This window comes from Crocodylus siamensis, chromosome 4, assembly GCF_052110815.1.
Source record: "Crocodylus siamensis isolate JL-2025a chromosome 4, ASM5211081v1, whole genome shotgun sequence".
Lineage (NCBI taxonomy): Eukaryota > Metazoa > Chordata > Crocodylia > Crocodylidae > Crocodylus > Crocodylus siamensis.
In genome coordinates, this window is record NC_143398.1 from 106,638,451 (window position 1) to 106,660,068 (window position 21,618).

General features: G+C 40.1%; 1 protein-coding gene across 3 annotated transcripts in view; it reads right to left on the minus strand.

The window, feature by feature from the left end:
• The window catches only part of BRAF (B-Raf proto-oncogene, serine/threonine kinase), a 130,690-nt gene that overhangs the window by 25,413 nt on the left and 83,659 nt on the right, over positions 1-21,618 (minus strand). For all 3 annotated transcript variants that reach the window (XM_090043302.1, XM_090043303.1, XM_090043301.1), the window contains 6 exons: positions 10,245-10,404; positions 7,883-7,919; positions 2,945-3,081; positions 2,112-2,229; positions 1,550-1,634; positions 525-701 (listed from right to left, as the gene is read on the minus strand). In XM_090043302.1, the coding sequence (XP_089899428.1) occupies positions 525-701; positions 1,550-1,634; positions 2,112-2,229; positions 2,945-3,081; positions 7,883-7,919; positions 10,245-10,404 (714 nt within the window). The remainder of the gene's footprint in view (positions 1-524; positions 702-1,549; positions 1,635-2,111; positions 2,230-2,944; positions 3,082-7,882; positions 7,920-10,244; positions 10,405-21,618) is intronic.

Sequence of the window (21,618 nt, forward strand, 5' to 3'; positions counted from 1 at the left end):
AAAGTGTACACTTTATTCAGCTGAAGCAACAAACTGTTGTGTGTTCAACACACAAGTACTGTTCAAAGCAGGAAAATTACAGTTACCCTTGATGGCTCTTTCAAGCAAAACAATGAAACTAATAACCACCACCACCCACCCACCCCACCCCTCATACTTCATCAGCTATTTTGTTTTACTGTCCAGAAATCTGGCACACGCTCAGAGCTCACAATCTAACTCTGGGTCTTAACCTACTTAACCTTGCTTCAGACTGAAACCTGTTTTATGTTAGAAGTAATCACCCCTTGAACTGAGTTGCCAACAGCCACGCTTAAAACAGAAGCATATTAAAAGGTCTATTGTAAATTTCTACCAAGTAGAAATAACAATACTGTCATAAAATGCAGCAATACACTGGGAGAAGACTCTGGCCTCAGTACAGAGATAAAAACTAGTTAACTCTGCACTTGGAGTAAGAGTAAAAATGAAAAAGAGCAAATACCATCTTAAAGTTCATTACAAGCAAAGAACACGACACTTACTCCATGCCTTGTGCAGTTTGCCGTGCAATATCAATGAGTTTGATCATCTCAAATTTGGTCTCAATGATGTGTAGATGGTGATACAAGCTGGAACCTTCGCACCACTGTGTGACAATAGCCAGCTGTGGCTTTGTTGAATAACCCATGAAGAGTAGGATATTCACATGTCTTGTTTTCCTGTAGGAGAAAACTCACTGAAAAAATCAATGACAAACTTGAACTGAACTATCTAAATCAGGGGTGGCTAACCTGCAGAATGTGTGCTATAAGTGGCAAGGGCAGCCTCTATGTGGCACAGAGCAGGGGAGGCAGGGAGCAGAAAGCAGTGGCAGATCAGGCAGGAAGGAGGCAGGGCAGCAGATAGGGCAGGAGAAGGGGATTAAGAGTGGCACTTGGGAAGGATGTCGGGCTAGTCAGTAGCATGCCTGCCAAAAAGGCTGGCCCCCACTGATCCAAATTAGATATGGTAGCTCCCTTTAAATGCATTAGAAAACAAACACAAGTATACAGTTCTCTAGATTACTTTTATTGTATAAGTCACTATTCAGATTTATGTCTAGAAAGGAAAGCATAGTGGTGGCTAGAAAAATATGTTCCAAAAATACAATAATAAATGTCCACTTCTTTATATTTTGGAAAATAAGAACAGTGTTCCTTAATCTGTGGGTAACAACTCGTAAGTGGGTCACAAACAAACTTTAAAAATGGATTCTCCTTTTAAAGAGAAAAAAGTGGGAAATAGTGGCTTTTTCCTTGCAAGCTGTCAGGGTTCCAGCTTCCAAGGGGCTACTTGGGGCCCTCCCATGCCTCACATACCCACCCCCTTCCCCACATGCTGAGGCCTGGGGGCAGTGGGTCAGGAATGAGGGGCACTAGGTTGGGACTCGCCACCAATGTTTACAAATGGGTCCTGGTCCAAAAAGGGTTGGGAACTACTGTTCTAAGCAGAATACACAAGAATAATGATTCTGAAATAGCATTAGATGGACGATCTAATGTCAAACTGATAACTTATATTTCCTTACCTGAGCACTCCTACTTCATTTTTGAAGGCCTGTAACTGCTGAGGTGTGGGTGCTGTAACATTCAACATTTTTACTGCCACATCACCTTTAAAAGCCAATTAAAAAATAAGATGTACAGTTTAAACAGATTATTCAATGGAGGTAATACAAAATAAAGCAAAAGTAAAAAATAAAATATTTTATCCTGTAGTCTTCCCTAAAGTCATCAAGCCATTAACATGAAATAAAAAAATGGAGGAGCGACTCTTCCATAAAACTACAAAGGAAAAGATAATTTCTCACTTTACTAACAGATATTGACTCTAACATTTCCAAACCCCACCCCCTCTCCCTTTCTTTGGAGTTCCTCATCCAGTCAGAGCTTGACACCTTAGGCTCGCTGGCATTTAGAATGCATTTTTAGATGATAATTATTCATTACCATGAGCAAAAGAACAGTTTCTTAATTTGCAGCCCCAATTTCTCATATTTAAACTACTGCTTTCCTAAAAATAAATCAAAACATCTAAACAGCTTCCTTCATGATGCTTGAGAACACCAGTTTGCCATATTGGCAACATACCATGCCATTTTCCCTTGTAGACTGTTCCAAATGATCCAGACCCTATCCTTTGCCCAACGGTAATCTGTCCATCTGGTATTTCCCAATCATCACTTGAGTCCCGTCGACCAAGGGTTTTCTTTAAAAAGAAAAACACAATTGTGGTAAAATTATATAAAATCACCGTGTCCTTTCCTAAAGCTTATATATGTTCCTTTCTAAACCGGAGTGCCTCAACAGGATGCATCATTTAAAATTTTAGTTTGAAAGCATTTCCAGAGCAAGTCATTAGTAATATTTGATTTATAATTGAGTCTTTATTCTTTTCCAGCTGAGTACATACTGTACCCTCAGCACAGTGGTACACCAAGTAATTTCCTACCATAGCAGTTATCAAGGAATCAGATTTTGATAGTAGTTGCTAATAAAGTTGAAAAATTTCTAGTAATAAATGGAAATCTCAGGGATACGAATTTCAGAGAAATAATGCTTAAATTGTGATTTTTTTTTCAAATGTTATTTTCAGAGGATTAGCCTACATTAGAGAATCAGGAAGCCAGTATTTATCAAAATGACAAGACAATGTAAGCAACTTCACTGAAGGGAGATCAGCATTGCATTAACAAATGTGTATGTCCATAGTCTTTTGCGTGCTACCTAGCAAAACTTTTATATAAATGATTCCTACTTCAGTCCTAGTTATTTAATGTTGCCCTGTTGTTTACTGACTTAGAGAGTGCAATTCCTTCAATAACTATTTCTAGAATAATTTTAGATGTCCTTCATAAAAGAGAAGCTATAAGAATAAGGGCATCTTTGTAAGAGCAGGAAAACACAGCTATTCTGCTCCTTACCATTCTATTCCTATCTTCTGAAGATGAGGATGACTTCCTCTCTCTCTGTGGTCCTGGGGACTTCTGTAATGCTTTCACACTGGTGAGGGACCCAGGCAATGAGGCAGGAGGTGTGGCAGACAAGCCCGTGGTTGAACCTAATTTGAGAAATTTAATAAATGAATTTTATGTAAAAGTATTAAAAAGACAGTTATATAATTTTTAAAAATATTAAGCACAGAAATTGTGTTTCAGATACAGTATCTCCAAATATAAAATGTACATGTTCCAAGTGAGGAAATATGAACTTCTGGACTACTGTATTAAATATATGAATTAGTATTGCAGTCTTAAACATCAAGAAGCAGCAAAGTGTATAGCAAACATTTGTGTACTAGATAGCTCCCAATGCTTTGTTATTGGACTATTTGAACAACAATCTCTCTTTGGACAAATAGATGTTTTGATGTTTCCAGCTTCTTTGATAAGAAAAATAATTCTTAAACTTAACAGCCAGCTTTTCAGACTTGCTCTTGCTAACCAATAATAGCCAGGACACAACAGATTTGAATTAAAATAGAACTATACATGAAAGCTGGGAATGTTTGTTTGGTTTTGTTTTTTTTAACAGAGTTCCTGAGTGCCACCTAAAAATATTTGGCTGTTTCAAAGCTAGCTGCCAGTAGAGAGCACTTATTTATTAATAGCAAACTAGAGTGTAGTGGGAATTCAAAAGAAAAAGCACTTTAGCTAGCCACTTACAGCTTATCAAATTAACTGAAAAAAAACAAACAATCCCTTGGTCTGGTATACAGTTTGTTAACAAAATGACCTATTATTTTATTTGTTAGAAAAATAATAGGACTGTTTTAGAGCTCCAATGCTTTTTTTACAAAAACAATTCTTCAGACTAGATACTGGTTTTTAATATAGCATCATAATTACTAACAAGATCACACCGACACTCCCAATGTGAAGGAGGAACGCAAGTCTACCTTTTATGTTTGTGTTGCTCTGCTAATTACTGCAAATCACCATGCAAGACCCCAAGTATTTTACAGATGCTTTCTACTATAATGGGTTCTGAGGAAATGGTACAATACATGTATTCTTTCCTTCCTTGCGCAGCAGTTATATTCTTATTAAAGCAGATAAGTACAATTAGAAGAACCTAAAATACAAGATATAGAAAAAGCAATGCATCTTTTAGTGGGAAAAATCAGGACTGTGCAAAATTTCAGCAGCCATTTCATTTTAGAGGCGTTTTGGCACTCAAAACACTGAATCCAAAACAAAACCAGAAGGCTCCAAAACATCTCCAAAATTAAATGAAACCATTTGAAACATTTTGGAAATGTTTCAGAAGTGCCTCTGGGGAATAGTCCAGCACAGCTCTGCAGCCCTCCTTTTGAAGTGCCGGGAGCATGGGGCAAGGCAGGGGATGGGCCCAGGCAGGGCAGCTATAGGGGCTTCTCCCACAGCTCCCCTCGCTGGAACAGAGGCAGTCACAGCTGAAGGAGCCAGAGAAGAAACCTCCATGGCTGCCATACCTGGCCCCAGCACTGCGCTTATCAGCTGTAGCAGTGATGATCAGGGCCTCTGAGGGCTCGTAGCAGAGCCCCTCCGTGCAGCATGGAGCAGCAGGGATCACCCCTCCTGGCTGGCACCCACACGGCAGCTGTCACATTGCAGGTGCCACATGGTGTGGCAGGGCGCAGCATGCCATCTGGGAGCTGTGGCTGCACCCATCAGCTGGAGCCCGGCACTGCTCGCCCCCAGCTCCCAAACAGTGCGCAGCACCCTGGCGAGCTGTGCTGCACCTGCGGCATGGGGTAGCTGCCATACAGGTGCAAGGTGGGGGGTGATCCCCGCTGCCCCCACTGCGCAGGGAGGCTCTGCCACGAGCCCTCAGAGACCCCAATTGCTGCTGCTACAGCCGCTGAGTGCGGGACTTTTCTTCCTTTTTTTCCCCTTCTTTTTTACGTGCCGGGGAATGGGGCTGCCATGGGGGCTTCTCCCGCGGCCACCCCCACCAGGGAGAGGCAGGCAGAGCCAGAGAAGCCATGGGAGAACCTGCAGCTGCCCAGCTGTGCCTGCCTCTGCCTTGCTGATCCAAATCAGCACCGAAACAGCGTCAAAACTCCGAAACAGATTCAGCCGAATCAAAACAGAACAGTGATGCGAACCAACACGAATCACTGTTCTATGAAACAGCCAAATCCAAAATCGAAATGAAACAGCTGTTTCGCATAGCCCTAGGAAATATGATTCCAGAACAGGTAAAACTATTGTAGGTAATCTGTAAATATACCGAAAGCCCAGTTTTCCAATTATAGGTTGGCTATTTCACCAATACCCAACTGTAACTTGCGCAAGTCATTAGCCTGGAATTTGAAGTTACTTTTCCTGATCTAAATTTAAAATGTTCCTGTTTTTTAGCCAACTCCATTGAATGGAGCTGGGTTGCAAATACCTATTTTCCAGAAGTCTTTGGAATAATCTGGCAAGTGTTTAGTCCATAAAATGAGCAGCTCTTGGTATTCTGAAATAAAATTCTTTGAGGTAGCCAAAAAAAGTAACATTTGAAAAGCATGCGCCACCATGCAGCCACTCATATACGCAAAGGTACATTATATACAGAAAAAATATTTCATGTTATTAATAACTGGTATTTTTAGCATATAATTTTTTCTCATTTTAGCTAGGATTTTGGGCAATCAACAAAAAAAAGACTTATTGACAGCTTCAAGCCTGAAAGACCCCCTGACTCGATGAGATATTAAAATGCACAGGTCTTGTATAGCAATATCAGTACACAAATGAATGCTAAGTACAATGGGAGTTTACACAGTACCTCAACTGGCACTATTGTCTAATCTGGTCCAGATTACTTGGAACCCCAATTTAACACCAAATGGAACCCTCAAAACACACATATCATAACAAGCTGACACAATAAGTGATTTCTAGAAACTTAAAAGCTAACAAGATAACAATGGAAATGTTTGTAATTTGTATTTTCTCTCTGTGTACTTTTTAAAAACAGAAAATATTAAACTGAAAATTATTAGAACACTAAACTGACTTAAACAGTCAAGGAAATTCCAAGTTAAGAATGTTACTATGTCCTTAACAGTTCACTATCCAAGACTCTCTGTTTATATAAATTACAATAAGGACTATATATAGAAACCTCAACTCTGAAATTCCTTGATTGAGAAGCTTTAAGTCAAATTTAACACATAATAGTTTCCAAATATATAAGGGTGGAAGTGAGTATGTGTGAAAAGCACATTCAAAGCAATCCAGCCAGGCCAAGCAAGAAATTGAGGTGTTCTGATAAACTCACACACTTACATACACACAGTGTGAGGGTGAGACATAAACAGCATCTGTGGTTTTACTTATTTTGTTCTGGGTGAAAACAAGAAAGAAGAGCCCAACTACCTCTGAACACTGGGCCAGGCTCAAAATCAAACACTATTTCACTGGGGACAGAATGGAGGAGGGGACTGGGAGTCCGGGATTGGTATTTCCGAAGACAGCGCATCAACTGGTTCAAAGGGGCTGTTAGAGAAAAAGAGACGGGCAGGCAGAGACAGAAAGACAGACACACAGAAGAAATGAAAGAAGTCATGGGAAATAACTAGGATGCTTTGACTCCTATCACAGACTGATTTTTGGACTTTGAAGAAAAAATATTTATTAAAATCTTCTTTCAAAAAATGGGTTTTGACATTGTCCTCAGATGCCAAGCACACAGCTTACGACAAGTTAAAACTGACATGATAATACAACATTCAAACACTGGACAAAAATGGCCAAAATTGTGAAAAAACACACCTTACTAAAACATACAAGATAGTAAAATCTGGCAAGTTCTTAATCAGTTACATTTACGTATTTAAAAGAGAGGGGGAAAAGTATATTTATATATGGTATAACAAACCGTAACTCCTCCTAACACAAAGCATTAGCCAGCCACCTTTCTGGTTAACAGATATAGATGGCAGATTTAAGAATGTCAATGGCTTAAGGTGCAAGACCCTGAAGAGTGCAGCAGAATGCACCAGCATGACTAAGACTTCACTGAGAGGTGAAGCAAGTCATAGTTAACAGAAGACAACATGCTGGTCGACTATTTGGATCTAGAGAAATAGTCATACGCCTGTCCTCTTAGGGAACAGCTTTGTCATTTTCAAGTGACTAAATACAACGAAGACAGACCCTGTACTCTGACAACCAGCACTTAAGAGTTCTTCTTGCAGAAAGCAGATGTTGCAGGCCATGTGTGACATGTACAGAACAGTAAGACAACCTTCTGTCATGAGTTTTGCTGTAACTGGAAGTTAAGGCCATCTACACTGTCTACAACAGTGCTACTGAGGGGCCTACAAAAGACATGGGTTTAATCTGAGGTCCTAATTACTTGTTTCCAAGGTTAGCAAAGGCATGCAGTAGAGCAAAGCAGCATCTTCAGCAAGGGGCAGAGGGGGAGAAGAACTGGAGAATCTTATGCCATTTGGACTAGAGGATGCAGCAATTAACATGGCCAATTCACAAACCATGTTGACAAGCTTCAAAGGAAGCCTCTGTTGACTCCGTAGGTAGAAGGATAGTGACTGCCATAAAGGGCATTGTGTGCACAGTGTGAAGTTAAGGAGCATGTGTGTATAAGGACATTTCCCCAGGACTCTATCAAGATGAGAGGGACACCCTTCCTCCTCTTGATGCAATTAAAACCTTTCCTCCTTCTGTCTCCCCCACTCCCAGAATGACTGGTGAATGACAAATCTTTATCAGACAGATGCTAAACATCATGGACAAGCAAGTATAAATATACTAGTTGCTTTGTTGACATCTCCCTCTCTGTTTTGCAGAAATAAGTAGTACAAAAGGGGGGGGCAAAGCAATCATATAATTATATTTAGTAACAGAGAATTCTTTAAAATTACTTACCTCCCTCTCCTCGTAACCCCTGGTCTCTAATCAAGTCCTACAAACAAAAGCACAAATATGTATAACAAATACAAATATTTCAAAGTAGTGCCACCCCAGAAGCTACAATTAAGATTGCAGTCCCATCCACCACCCTACCAGGTATTGTTCAAAGAGTAAGACAGTCACCGCCATGATGATCTTAGAATCTAATAACTATAATACAGAAAAAAAAATACACAGACAAAACCTATTTACTTTAAAACAGTGAATCCCAATACTAACTTGAGATATGGGCTAGTTAAAAGACAAGTTTACTTGAAGGTATTGATTTAAACTCCCAATTAAGTCAATATGCAAGGGGAAACATTGAACCAGAACTGGTAATCATTTTCCCAGTTAGTTGTCTGCAATATAATATGGTTATGACTGTCATACAGGATGATGGGACATGACTTCCTTATGTTGAAGAAATGGACTAAAATAACCTCTATTTTTTACTTCTAGAAAGGTTCCCAATTTCTGCAGCAAATTAATTCAGTTCTTTTTAAAGTTCTTCATTAATTTTAATAGGTTCTTTTAGCTTATAATACCGTATTCACTGAGTACATCTGCTACAAAATATCCAGAGACTAACAACCTAAAAATGCAATTTTACAACTAGTAATAGACTTGAAAGAGCAATTTTCTAAACAAAGAAAAAAAAAATCAAGCTTGTTCCCTTCACAGGTCAGTTTTCATCAGTGTGTTTTAAATCTGGAGGCATGGTGACCCAGGAGATACTAACTTTGCTTATGATTCAAGTTAGAGGTAAAAAAAAAAGGTTTTGCACATCTGAATATCTACGTAGACCTTAAGACTATGTAAAGTGACAACTCAGTAATTTTCAGATGGCAGACTTAAAACTAGAATACGCATATGGGGAAGGGAGCTATTAAAAATCAAGATTCAGGCAGGTACTGTGTTTATCTGAATCTAAGATGTCCCTGAGTTTAAGACAACCCCCAACAATTAGATCCTATACATGTAAAATTTATACATGTGTTATCATTCTCCATGTATAGATTCTAATTACTGGAGGGTCATCTTTAATTCATCTTTCCCACTGCTAAAGAGGGGCATGTAGTAGGAATGTAGGTGGTGTGGGGAGGTCAAACAGCTTGCCCCCCTGCTTGTGCCCAACCCCCACTACCCCCCAGCCTCTGCTCTCCACCCAGTCTCTCTCCAGCCTCTGCTCCCCTCATTCCCTCCTCCCCTTATCTTTGCTCCATACAATAGGTTCTGAGCGCAACCCCAGTCCAGCTCACGTAGCAGCCGTATGGACTACGCACTACTGCTGTGGGGCTGGGCTCAGTGCCCAGGCTACAATGTGTACAGAGCCTGCCAGCATGTAGCAAAAGCAAGGGGGGGAGAAGTGGGGAGGCAAAGGACAGGCAGGGGAGCAAAGGCTGCATGGTGTGTGTGGAGGTGTGGAAGATGGGGAGAAAAGGCTGCAGCGGGGAGGCTGCAGGGTGCAGAAGCAGCAGGGAGTGGAAAGGCAAACAGCAGCTGTAGCAACCCTGGATGGAGACTGGAGCCAGAGCCAAAGCAGTTGCTTGCCCCTCCCACTGCTGTCATATGTGATTTTAAGATAAGGGCCTTTCCCCACCATGTTAAATGGGAGGGGAGAAGGGAGGTCCTCATCTTAGAATCAAGTAAATAAGGTATTTACAACTGGGGGGGGGGGGTAGCAGTGTGAACAATAGTTTGTAGAGTGTTGGCCAAGACTGATTAGAAATAAACACAATCTTATGTGCTCCATTTTCATGGTTATTAAAATTCAGTCTTCAAAAATATCAAAAACTATATGGAAAAAAAAAATCAAGACATTCATTGTAGCAATTTATTGGAGGCTCAGAGAGCAAGTCAAGGATGACATATTCAAACACCAGCATTTAATAAACCATCTTTTCTGCTAAAAGTAATATAAGGATTCACAGATAAGCAGTACTTTTAATCCTTGGCATGCTTTGAAAAAGTTGTCACTATTTTGCTTTGTCTTTTCAGGTTCATAACACTCAGGTGCACATAGCAACAATAGCTTGGGGACTGAATTTAAAAGTGACTAATCGTTTGTAGCATCCTGCTTGTTTGGAAAGTGAGGATATGGCTGTCAAAAAAGGGTTTTTGTTATTTGAAACTGGTTGTTTGATTTTTCCCCCATCTCTGGGCTACCAACATTTCCTCTCCTGTTATCTAAAATTTATGAACTCTTAGGTAGATCAGCATGTATTTATTTAAAAAAGTAACATTTGTGTGTTTATGCTAAAAATTATACACAGGCATGAGTTAGGCAAGCTGATAAAGCTCCAGTATTTCAATCCATTTTTTTTTTTATACTTACATCTATATTGACAGGCTCTATTGTATTGATGTGCACGTTGGGTGCTGAAGAAGAGCGGTCCCGTTGCCCAAACTGATTCCGATGATCTTCATCTGCTGGTCGGAAGGGCTGTGGGATTGGAATGGATTTTGAAGGAGAAGGACTAGGGAGAATTGGTGGTCTGAGAAACAAAGTCAAGGAAAAAGAGGATTTAGGTCTACAAATGCCTTCAAATACTGTATAGTGGGTGTGGCAAATCCTTTTCTTTTTAACTATGGTAAGCAAAAAACACCAGTAAGGCAATATATAAAGACCCACTTAAAAACAATTTATATTTAATAGTCTAGGAGTTGCTAGGACTAATTGCAGCTAATTTCTGTTTTATTAAACTACCCAACTACAAAACGGTAAAACAGTGTTCCAGGGTTTAACAGTAAACACATTTGTATGACCCTAGCCACACATTATTTCCCCTGATGCTGGGAATTAATGGGGCAAATATGCAGTGCAGACAATGGGATGATGCTCTGAAGCTTCTTACACACTAAGGGGTTCTATCCTATCTTTATGACAACGTACTACATCTACACCCAACATTTAAAAAACTCTACCAATTAAAGTACACGTGATGAGACAACTGGACTTAAAAAAACCAGTCAGCAGAGTTATCAGATAACACTGTGGCTGTCAGTATAAAAGGAATCACTTGCATCAAACTTAATAAGTAAAAATTCTTTTAACATCTATCTTTGGCAAATCACTTTGGTCAGTAAAATATTTTAAACATTACTTGTAAATATTACAGTCATTCACCAGGAGACTCTGAAAGTTACATTTCACAATATTTAAATCACTTTTTGAAAGAACTCAGGTGTTAGGGGTCACAAAAATGTAGATAAAACTCAACCTTCGATTTTTAGTGTCTCAAATTATTTAGTAAATAAAGCATATAAACATGCCTCTTGTTTTACCAGTAAACAAAGGCAAGATATCTTGATATTTTGGTTCAGTACAATAAATCAGCTTTGTCTTATGTTCAATTCAAAGTCAGGTACTGTTGTCTACTGGTCAGATCTAATCGAGTTAGAGCAAAAGATCAATAAAAAAAGCTTCCCCCCAGGAAAGTATATCTGAGAGCAAATAGTAAGACCATTAGAACTTATTGCAAACAGCTCTTCTCATAACAAAAGAATCCCCTAGTCTTCAGGCTGACTGATGGGCTACTGCATTCACAGAAGTTAGGACAGGGAGCAGAGATAGAAGCAGAGGCAAGAGACATAACAGCATATAGCACTTACAATATTCTACCATAGTCTCCCTCAAATAAGTGATCTAATTTTCTTCACAGATCTTTAGAGACAACAGCATTTCTAATGAGGATTTTTTTTTCTTTTCAGCTAAGTGTATCTTAACATCTGCCCTTAGGAGACAGGCAGACATATCCCCCTTTTCACTGGGGATTTTATATATTTTAGCATAGACCAGGGAAACAGGGAAGTCCTGCCAACTTGACCTTCTACACTCCCTCATCCTACTGATCAAAGCTACCTACCAACTTTTTTTTCCAAGAGAGGGGAAAAAGGGAGAAATTAGCCACAAGTTCAATTAGCAGGGCTAATAATACATCCCTTAAAACAGTATTTAGATCAAAACAGGACTACAGCTTCCAACAGGTGGTGGAACTTGACCGTTTAAACTTCTGGCCAATGCGGAGTAAGAGAACATGGAATAACCCCAATTAGGATGCTACAGAGCCCAAAAATCACTAACAGACAAAACTCAGTGTTTTTTATTATTTCCCAGAGTTCTTTAATCTAGGCAGTTTAGAACATCAGGAATCTGGAGTTCTAGGAGACAACAGCTGGCACTTACTCCCATAATGGAAATTGCTTCCCTTTAACAGAATACATATGTGCACCAGAATCTTTTCTATTAAGTGTATCTAGTGAGCGTACATGGTCTGAGGCACTCAAATTCTTTTTTTTTGAGGAAGAGAGAAAGCTACTATCCCACATCATGAAACAGACAGTACATGGATCAAGATGCAGGACAAGGTTGTAGTCCTGCCATGTACTGAAAGATGGGAGTATCAGAAGCTGGACAGAGATTTAAGGTTTAAGTACCACAGCTGTCTTACTCCAGTACTATCACTATGTTGGCCGAGTCCTACTCAAGATCTTGGCATTATTGGAATCAAAGGAAGTACAAAATGAAGACCTAAGGATCATGAAATTAGGAATGAACCTGAAGCTGACCCAGAGCTTTAACCCTCTTTTGGAGCACATAAACAGCATTTTCCTGTTTAATATGGTGGCAGAAAAGTCCACAGTGAAGAAACGTCACTTGAGGAATGCTGTTAAAATAATCATTTATAGACCACTCAGTCACCCAAGTTGATCTGCCAATACACTCCTTACATTTAGTAGACTAACTGCTGTGCATCTGCCAAGAAATGACTTTGAGAGGTTCCAGTCACGTGGCCTCTTGATCTAAAACAAACAGATCTTGCTCTGCTATCATTGTCATTGACTTCACTTTTCTATTTAAATGATGATGAATATCACTGGCCTGGAGGAAGACTGGACAACCATTCTCAGTAAGTGAAGCCTAAACTCTAGAGTATTCACATGTAATTTCACTTGTTGAGGAATCATAAATCTTCCGCTTGTAAATTGTTTAGGTAGACTCCGTACACAAAAGGCAGAAGCATTCATCACTAAAATTTTGGATGGAAGCAGACACAGGCTGTCAATGGCCCCAACAAAGATAACAGGACAACAGGTGACAGAATGTGAACTAGCACATCCAACTGAAAATTGGCTGACTGATAAACAGATTTCAACCATGCTTGCATAGGAAAATAGAAAGAAGTCTGAACCAGAGTCACAAAAGTATAAGACACCATGTGACCTACCTACCAGTGACAATCTTTTAACATCATTCTCAGATAAGCCTATAGACGGGTGCTAAAATGGCCTGAAATATTTCTACTAATAGATAAGCGAATGTGCTTATGGTTCCTATGTTTCTGAGGTGAAATTAATATCAACTTATCTTTGTTTATTTCAGATGTAGTCTGCTGAATGAAAAATCATTGCTAGAGTAATTTCCTGCAAGTGACCCTATTATTCAGGTATAGGAATACTTAAGACTCCCAGCTTCGTGGAAGTGCCACGACTGATGTAGTCTGGAAATTCCAAATCCAGTTGAGAGGACAAACATCATATACTCAGGAACAGAAAAGGCTGACTCAGAAACTGAGATGCCTTCTGTGGATGAGGTAGACCTACAATACAGAAATTAGCACCCTGGAGATGAAGAGAAGTCTACAAGCTTTCGAATCCAAGGACAAGATGATAGAAGCACAAAGACACCATCCTGAACTCGATCTTGCTGACAAAGGTGTTGCTTTGTCTCGAGTCCAAACTAGATCTTCTTTCTTTCGTAAAATAATCCCAAAGGGAAAGTTTATGATAAAAGGGGAATCTACACAATGCTTGAGTTACTTAGATGTAGACAGGGGCTTACGTTTTCCTCCTTGAAAATCTGACACCTCCTAGGCAGTTCCATCCTTGTATACTGAGAATAGAATTATTGTTACTGATGTTGTGGTTTATGCTGCTTCTGTCTAAAAGCCATGTTATAGACCTGGTTATGTTGTATGCAAGTCCTTGAGGGAATGTCCTGCCTCATCTGTTTTCAAGTTGAAGAGCTCACAAGATCACTTCTTTGAAAAGGGAGAGTATCTCTGGTACTTGGACCTCTTTAGGGATCCCTGAAGAATGAAACTACAGTAATTTCCTCCATGCAATGGCTGTCACCATTTGCTGCATCAGTGGTCACCAGAAGAGATTTGAGATACTTGTCCCTCCATTTCTCCCTTTTGCCCATTTGAAAATTTAGAAAGCAAGGGTCTGGTAGCAACAGTTTGATTTCTTTGAAGTTGGGGGGGGGGGGGGGGGGGGGAAATCAGACCACGGCAGGACCCAAGTCTTCTATGAATAGGTAAAGAAAACATCAACAAAAGTTAATCCAGGACAAAATGATTATCATCTCGCTCAATGAGAGCTCATCCCTTCTCAGCAGGTCTGGGAATCTCTGGTTATCCAGAATGTGAACAGGTGACCCAAACACTATTGATTTAATCTAGAGACATCTGTGCAGGGACTGAATGACTCTTGGTCCATGATGCCTCATCCAAGACTAGTAACTTCTGGTGTCAGCAAAATTAATTAAGTTAACAAGTAAACACATTCTTCTGAGATGGGGGAGAAAGGGATGGCCATGTGCTGGGATAGTGAAGCAGTTGTTTACAGGAATCCACACAGAGCTGAATAAAGCCAGCAGTGCCTGTATCCACAGTGGGGCTGATGGTTCACAAGGGCAAACAGTGTCTACCTAAACTCCTGTGCTTCCAATAAGAAGAATCTTTTCTGGAGTGAATAGACTGAAGCCCTTCCCACTGATATAGCTAATGAAGCTCTCTTAGTACCCTCAGAATAGTGAATGAAAAAGAACAGTCTTCATGAAAAGATGCAATTCATGTGAATATGCTTGGAAGACCAAGTAAATGAGTTTTCAACAATACCCTCACAGGAGGAATTTCCTTGAAGTTGATTATACTGTCTGGTAGCTGCTAGACTAAGTCTGGGATAGTATGCTGTAAGGGAGACCAAATTGGAGAGACAGGGATTTGATATGGAGAAGACAGAGGATTTGTGAAATCCCTCCTCAGCATCTGATGAAGTCAGCTGCCACTTTCAAAAGCTTATACATCTCTGACTTAGTCTATAAAAAGTGCAAATCTATCCCATCTTCTGCTCAACTTTGGACTAACACAGTTAATTATCTCTGGGAAATTCAGGAACACATTGTTAATAGTATGCAAGCTACTAGCAATGATGTTAGGTTGTAACACACGTATGTAACCTGCATTTTGTAAAGGAGCACTGAAAACACTCCTGAAAGGATTACAGGTTTTTTTGTGCTGAATGCAGCATTACTGGACCAGTGAGAAGATCAGAAGGAGTGATGGCCTATACGCAGGGGTGGCCAAGCTGCAGCTCTGACGGCACATGTGGCTCTTCAGAAGTTAATATGCATCTCCTTGAATCTTTGCACAAGCACATAGTGACGAGCTTTCATTCAGAAATATACTTCCATTTGGAAACTGGTCATTGTGTGCTTGTGCAAAGATTCAAGGAGATGCATATTAACTTTGAAGAGCCACAGGTTGGCCACCCCTGAGGGTTTAGGGAGGATTCCCTGAATACTCTAACTGCATGCACCACCCATCCTTGTTCACATCTGTACTGGACAATATTTATTCTGGACCCCACAAAAAGCACAGCAATCCCCTCTGATGAAAACACAAGCCAATTTAGCACATCCACTAAACACTCCTGGGGGACTATCCAGTTAAACTGTAACCTCTGACTGGGTAGGCGAGAGAATAAGAGAAAACCAGGAAAAGGGACGATCCATTTGTCTTTTGGAGTGAAACCCAGTCTATGCCCAAGGTTCAGTTCTGCAGCACAGGTCCAAAGGGCTACTGCATGCATAGACTGATGACAGGGAGGGAAGCAGCAAGTGGTAGAAACTGTCAAATTCAAGGATCCAAGCACAGCTGCTACAAAAAGCAGTTTTCTGTGGTACAAACGCAGCAGATGGGCTGTGATGCACTTCCAGGACTTACAAAGGACTCCAACTGCCAAAATTGTGAGCAAGTATCTCTCGTTTCTCTGGCTTTCATAAGAATAGGTAATACTCAGTCTCCATGCTAGAGGGCTATTTCTGTAACTGAAGGGAAGTTCTTCTGAGGTACATTTGCAAGATTATGCCATCTTATCCCATATAGTATTCCCCCCTCAGGTCTTCTACTGTGGGAACATCTAAAAATCAAATCATGAATAAGATATTCATAGCCTACCTGTCACATCCCTACCTCCTAAATACATTATTTAGCTACTATAAAACTGTCCTTGTCCATGAAAAACAGACTCTATTACTCCAATGTATTTGTGCTAGAAGAGACAGAGACATCCTATCTTGATTTTTACTTTGAGATCAATGAGCAGGAGCTCCTGTTAAAAAGATGCAGTTCAATTTCTAAAGAAAGGAGGGTATGCTAAAGCCATAGCACAACCCAAGATTTCATCTTTAGTGAATAGTGCCAAATTGCAAGGCTCCCACTGCCTTCAAGTGTTACAAGTTTGAGTCCATCAGGATTATAAAGGCAACTGAGATAAATGCATGTAAATGCCAATTAATGATTCACAGATTTTACAAAACCACAACTCCCACTCGCTCCTTACACAATGTCTTCAGATATCTAGAAGCTGGTAACAATTTTTTTAAGTTAATCATCTTCTGAAGTCAACTCTCCTTACAAATACTGAAGGCATTCAAGTTTTAACATGAATGATCCACATGTCATTTAATGTACCAACAGGATTTTTCAAGTGTTTAAGACCATGTCTATCTGGAAAGTTTTTTTTCCTCTCTCTTTTTTTTTTTTTTAATTTAGGGGGTTTTACTTCTCCTTCTGCTCATCCAGATAAAATTAACTGAACTAAAAAAGGGACATCTACACTGCTTTATCAAAAGTGACTTGATCCATCCCCCTTGTAAATCCATGCCACTGAGATTTTTTTAAAACATACAACTTTCTGCACAGGTACCCCTGGGAAAACTGTTTCACTGCTGGCTCAATGCATTAAAGGCTGTTTATCAGGGCTGGCAGATAAATGTATCAAGATCTATTGGAATTTTAAGACTTGGGTCAAAATTGGGTCAAACTCCCATGATTTCTTTCACTTTGGCCCACAAATATACCTTCTTTTTTTAAAAGCCAGAATTCACTGTCAAGTTGTCTTAGTTTCAAACAAATTTCCAAAGCATCACCAAGCAACTTGGAGAGAGTATCATTAATACAAGCAGGGTATTCCAGATGTATTGGCAGGCAACCAGGAGCTGGGGAGGATGGAAGACTGTCACTCTTAATTGCTGCGATGATACAAGGATCTTGCTAGAAGAGGAGCGGCTACTTCTGTGGCTATTTTGGCACTACATTTTCACAGGCCTGTAGTATTTGTTGGAGCTCTACTTCCAGTCCTGAACAACCTGCAACAACTGTTAAGAAGGACAATGTTGCACACCTGCAGTGACCAGCAGAGATGGCAGACAGCTACTTCCATGGAAAAATCAATACAAAAATTCAATATGGAGTTGTAGTACAGAAGTGTCTCACCTCAGTGTACAGAAGAAGAATGTATCCACTACCACCAGAATCACTACATCTAGTAGTACTGGCCTGTGTAGTCAATCAGCCTGGTATTAGTAATCAGGTACAAGAGCTGTTTTCATGCAAGTCTGCACTGCTGTTTAGACTTGGATCGAAGTTTGCCAATACCAGGAAGTTAGTGACATCTTTGAATGCTGGAGCTATTAGGAGAACCCACACACTTCTTATCGGTCTACCAGCGAGCTTGTGATTTATCAACAGAAAGAGATAATGCTCTAGTCATGGGGGGCCTGGTGAAAAACTGTGAAAGGATAACATTTACATGGGGAGGTGTGGAAAGGTCCATCATGACATAAATAAAGCTTCCAGTGAGCAACCTACAAAAAAGTAAGGGGGAGGCCATACATATACACAGTAAAAAGAAAAAAAAAAAAAGAAAGAAACACACCCACACAACTTTTTGCTCCCAAAATAAATGCAGATAAAAATATTGTGGTGATTCCAGTTGTTATGTAAGGCTAGGCATGCAGTATTTGCTTTCTTCACTTAAAAAGCCTTTCTCTGAGTAGCTGCAGAATGACAAGGGAGTACATTTTTCAAAGGTTATATAGGAGGCAAAGGAGTCTGAAGATCAGGCAGGAAAATTCTGTAAGGTATCTGCCTCATATTATAGATGCTTGCTGTGTTTTACAACTACCTGAAAAATAAGCAAAAGCCTCAAAGAATGGGGGAGAGAAGTAGAAAGACTTTTAGAATATTGGCTGCTTGCAGCTGCTAAAAAACAGAAGTTGACTGAATTAGCTATTAGATAAAAATGCCAAAAAACCCCACTGAAGCACCCAATCCATACAAGTCCAGCAAAGTGCAGTTTTTTTTAGGGGTTTTTTATTGTTTTTTTTTTTAATGTCTGCGAGTAGCTATTATAAATAGCCAGAGGGGATGCTTCCAATGTGCTTCAGGGCCAAAAAAGTAAGTTCAAGGAAGCTCATTTTAATAATAGGAATAGGAGGGAAAAATGAATGTAATCAAAGAACAAATACAATGCATTGTTTACTGTGAATTTAATTTTATTGGGAATGGCCATCCTCTGTGTGAACTGTACTTTAATAAAAACTAAGTATTTAGCACATAACAAGACAGTGCAAACTTAAAGAGAACTAAAACAGTGCAGAAACAGCTAAAATGTAGAGTGAACACATGCTAGTGGCAAACAGGGTCTCAAAAATGTGAAAGGAAAGTAGAATCAAGAGAATATTCCCTTGTCCTAAATGGATGCAGAGACCTACCTGTACCTTGCAGTTGGGGGAAAAGAAAGGCACCAAAACAAGGTTAAGTTAGGGTGTTAAGTATGAGTGCAGTACAACAACTTTCTCTAGTAAACTTGTCCAAATTCTGCATCATGACCAACATACTTTCCTTTATGTCCCTTTCTCTGTTCAATCAGTCCATGCTGAGATGTTTTCAAGACGTGCACGTGCCCTAACCTCCTCTCTCTCATGCTTGTCCTACAGCATGAATCCTTCCTTTCGTTCTTCTGGGTTTTTTGCAATCTGCTGGAACCGATTTATGAGGTGAGTAAACTTCTTCCTTTGGCTTCTCCTTCTTTCAGGGTTTGGCAAGATAGCTGCTAGCATTCCTCTCCACGTGTACTGTGCCATGCCAAGTACTAAGAGAACACAAAAACCACAGAAGTAATTACCTTATCATTATACTAGCCACTGTACTACGGATGATAAAATGTTATTTCTCTAAACGTTTTCAGTTTTGGAATTCTATCCTAGTCTGCTCTTCCCGACCTTGGGCCATTCAAAACTACTAAACTGTGTGTGTGTCTTCAGGGTGCAGGCACATAACACTATCTACACTCCTGCAACTTGCCTACACTTATGTATACCTCTCTGAGTTACAACCCAAAAAGGCTGAAAAGGGTTTTGCCTCTGAAAGGGACAACCAGGAAGATATGGAACACTTATTTAACTAGGGCGACAGCCCAAACTATTGCTATAATTGAAAAGAAACATTACTGACAGGGCTACCCCCAGCATTGTAACTGCCTTGTAGGGTACATGCTAAACTAAGCTGCTACTGTGGCTTAAATTCATTTATAATATTGGCTGATCAGGACAAAATATATTGTACAACGCAGAGAATTTCACAGCTGTAATGCACATCCTGTCCTGTGTTTAACAATGCAAGCTACTGCAACAAAAGAGTGCTTGGTGGGAAACTAGACATCTTTTATATCTGGTGCATCTGCAAATGCCCAAGAATCTGTACAGCATGAGACTCCTAGAAGCTCTTTAACTTCAAGTGACCAACTGTCCTTATTTAAAACTTCACATGTATGAAAATCCTACTTCTATACAGGTCAAGACAATAATTTAATGGAAATCTAATTAATTTTGTACTAATATGGGGCTGTCAAATTGGCAGTCTGAGTACTGCCTGTGAGGGGTTAAATGCAAAGCACACAACTCCAGGCCCAGGCACCACTCCCATTAGTCCCTTACTGTTGTTACTGGGGGTCTCCAGGCTCCCCCTCCTCCAGTTTCCACTTCCTGCCCTCGGGTGCAGCACAGGTGAGGAAGTGTGGGGGTAGGGAAAAAAAGACATGCATCCCCCAGCAGCTCAGAAGTTGAAGAGCTCTGTACTAACTCATTCCTCACTTTTTTCTTTCACTAAAAAGGAACAGCCTTGGATGCAGTGTTTGCAAGTGACAGAGGGCAGGTACCAGGGGGTAGAGGCACTGGGGAAGGGGAGGGGGGAAGCAGCTGGCAAGGGGCAGGAGTCATGTCACTTGACTCCCCTTCAGCCTACCCCCTTTTTACTGCTTGCCCTGCTGCAATGGTAGGAGGAACAAATTTAAGAAACCACCCCCCAGTACTTAGATTTTAGACATGGAAAATATATAATTTTTCCATCTCTAGGATCTCGTTATTGGGGGGTTATCTTAAATTCCAAGACATGTTTCATTTGGGTAAATACAGTAATATGACAGATAGACACATCCATCACCGCTTTGGCAATATCCATATAAACATAAAGGCAAACAGCCAGAATCGGGAACATTTGCAAATCTACCTAAATAGATACAAATGGGGCCAACAATAGTATTATAACAACATTTAAATACTTACTGGATGATGTCCCCTCTGTAGTGTGATGAGTTTAGCTCTAGAGCTGAGTCTCCAGAATATCTCTGATTGGTTCTCCCATCATTTACTGAGCTGGATCCATCCTGAAGAGGTCCTTGACCATCAGGGGGAACTTCCTTGGGAAGAGTCCTTGGGTAGCTTCCATTGGTGTCTGCTTCACTGAGGGCTGTTGCCAAACTGCCAACCAATGCAAGGATTCTGTGGTGGCCTCTTCACAAATGGCCAGACCAGTTCATCATAGTATAACATTGTTGGAAGTACACAGTATATGTGTTGGAAGCATTACCAGAGTCCTTGTCATCTTTGGCATTTTTAGTAATTCTGTATCAGCTTCTTGGCTTTCATGCAGCACTGGCACATGTCCCAGAAGAACCCCATCTCCTGCATTTTCTCTGCTAGCTGCTTGGTAGTGCTTGGCATTTTGCTGACTACTAGAAAGATGACAATAAACAAGCTCCTCTCCCCAGAAAGCTAGGAAGACTCCGACAGGAAAATACAAGTACATAGGGCATAGGGATAGTTGTGGGCTCAGGGCTTAAGATTTTACCATAAAATGGAGTCATGATAGATGCAAACTGAGTGTTCACCAGAATTTAAACAAAGGGGGACACCCATTCAAGAGGACCCCAAAGCACAAGTAAACAGGGAGACCCTTCTAAATGTGAAGCGATGTGTTTGTGGGATAATAGTGGGCAGACTGCCTGAAGTAATATAGGTAATCTGAAATAGGAATACGTCCATATAAACCTTGTAGCACTATTGATATAACTTATTCCAGAACCAAATTATATCACTTCAAAACTGATTAATTAATAGAACAGAATGCAACACAGAGCCAAAATAGAGAATGTGTGTAAATGTAAGGCACTTTACACTGACAAAAGTCTAAAGATATACCAAAAACAAACAAACAAACAAACAAACAAAAAACAACAAAACTTTCCATCTTAAATTAGGCCTAAATTACTATAGAAAATACAGTACAGGATTGACCCCA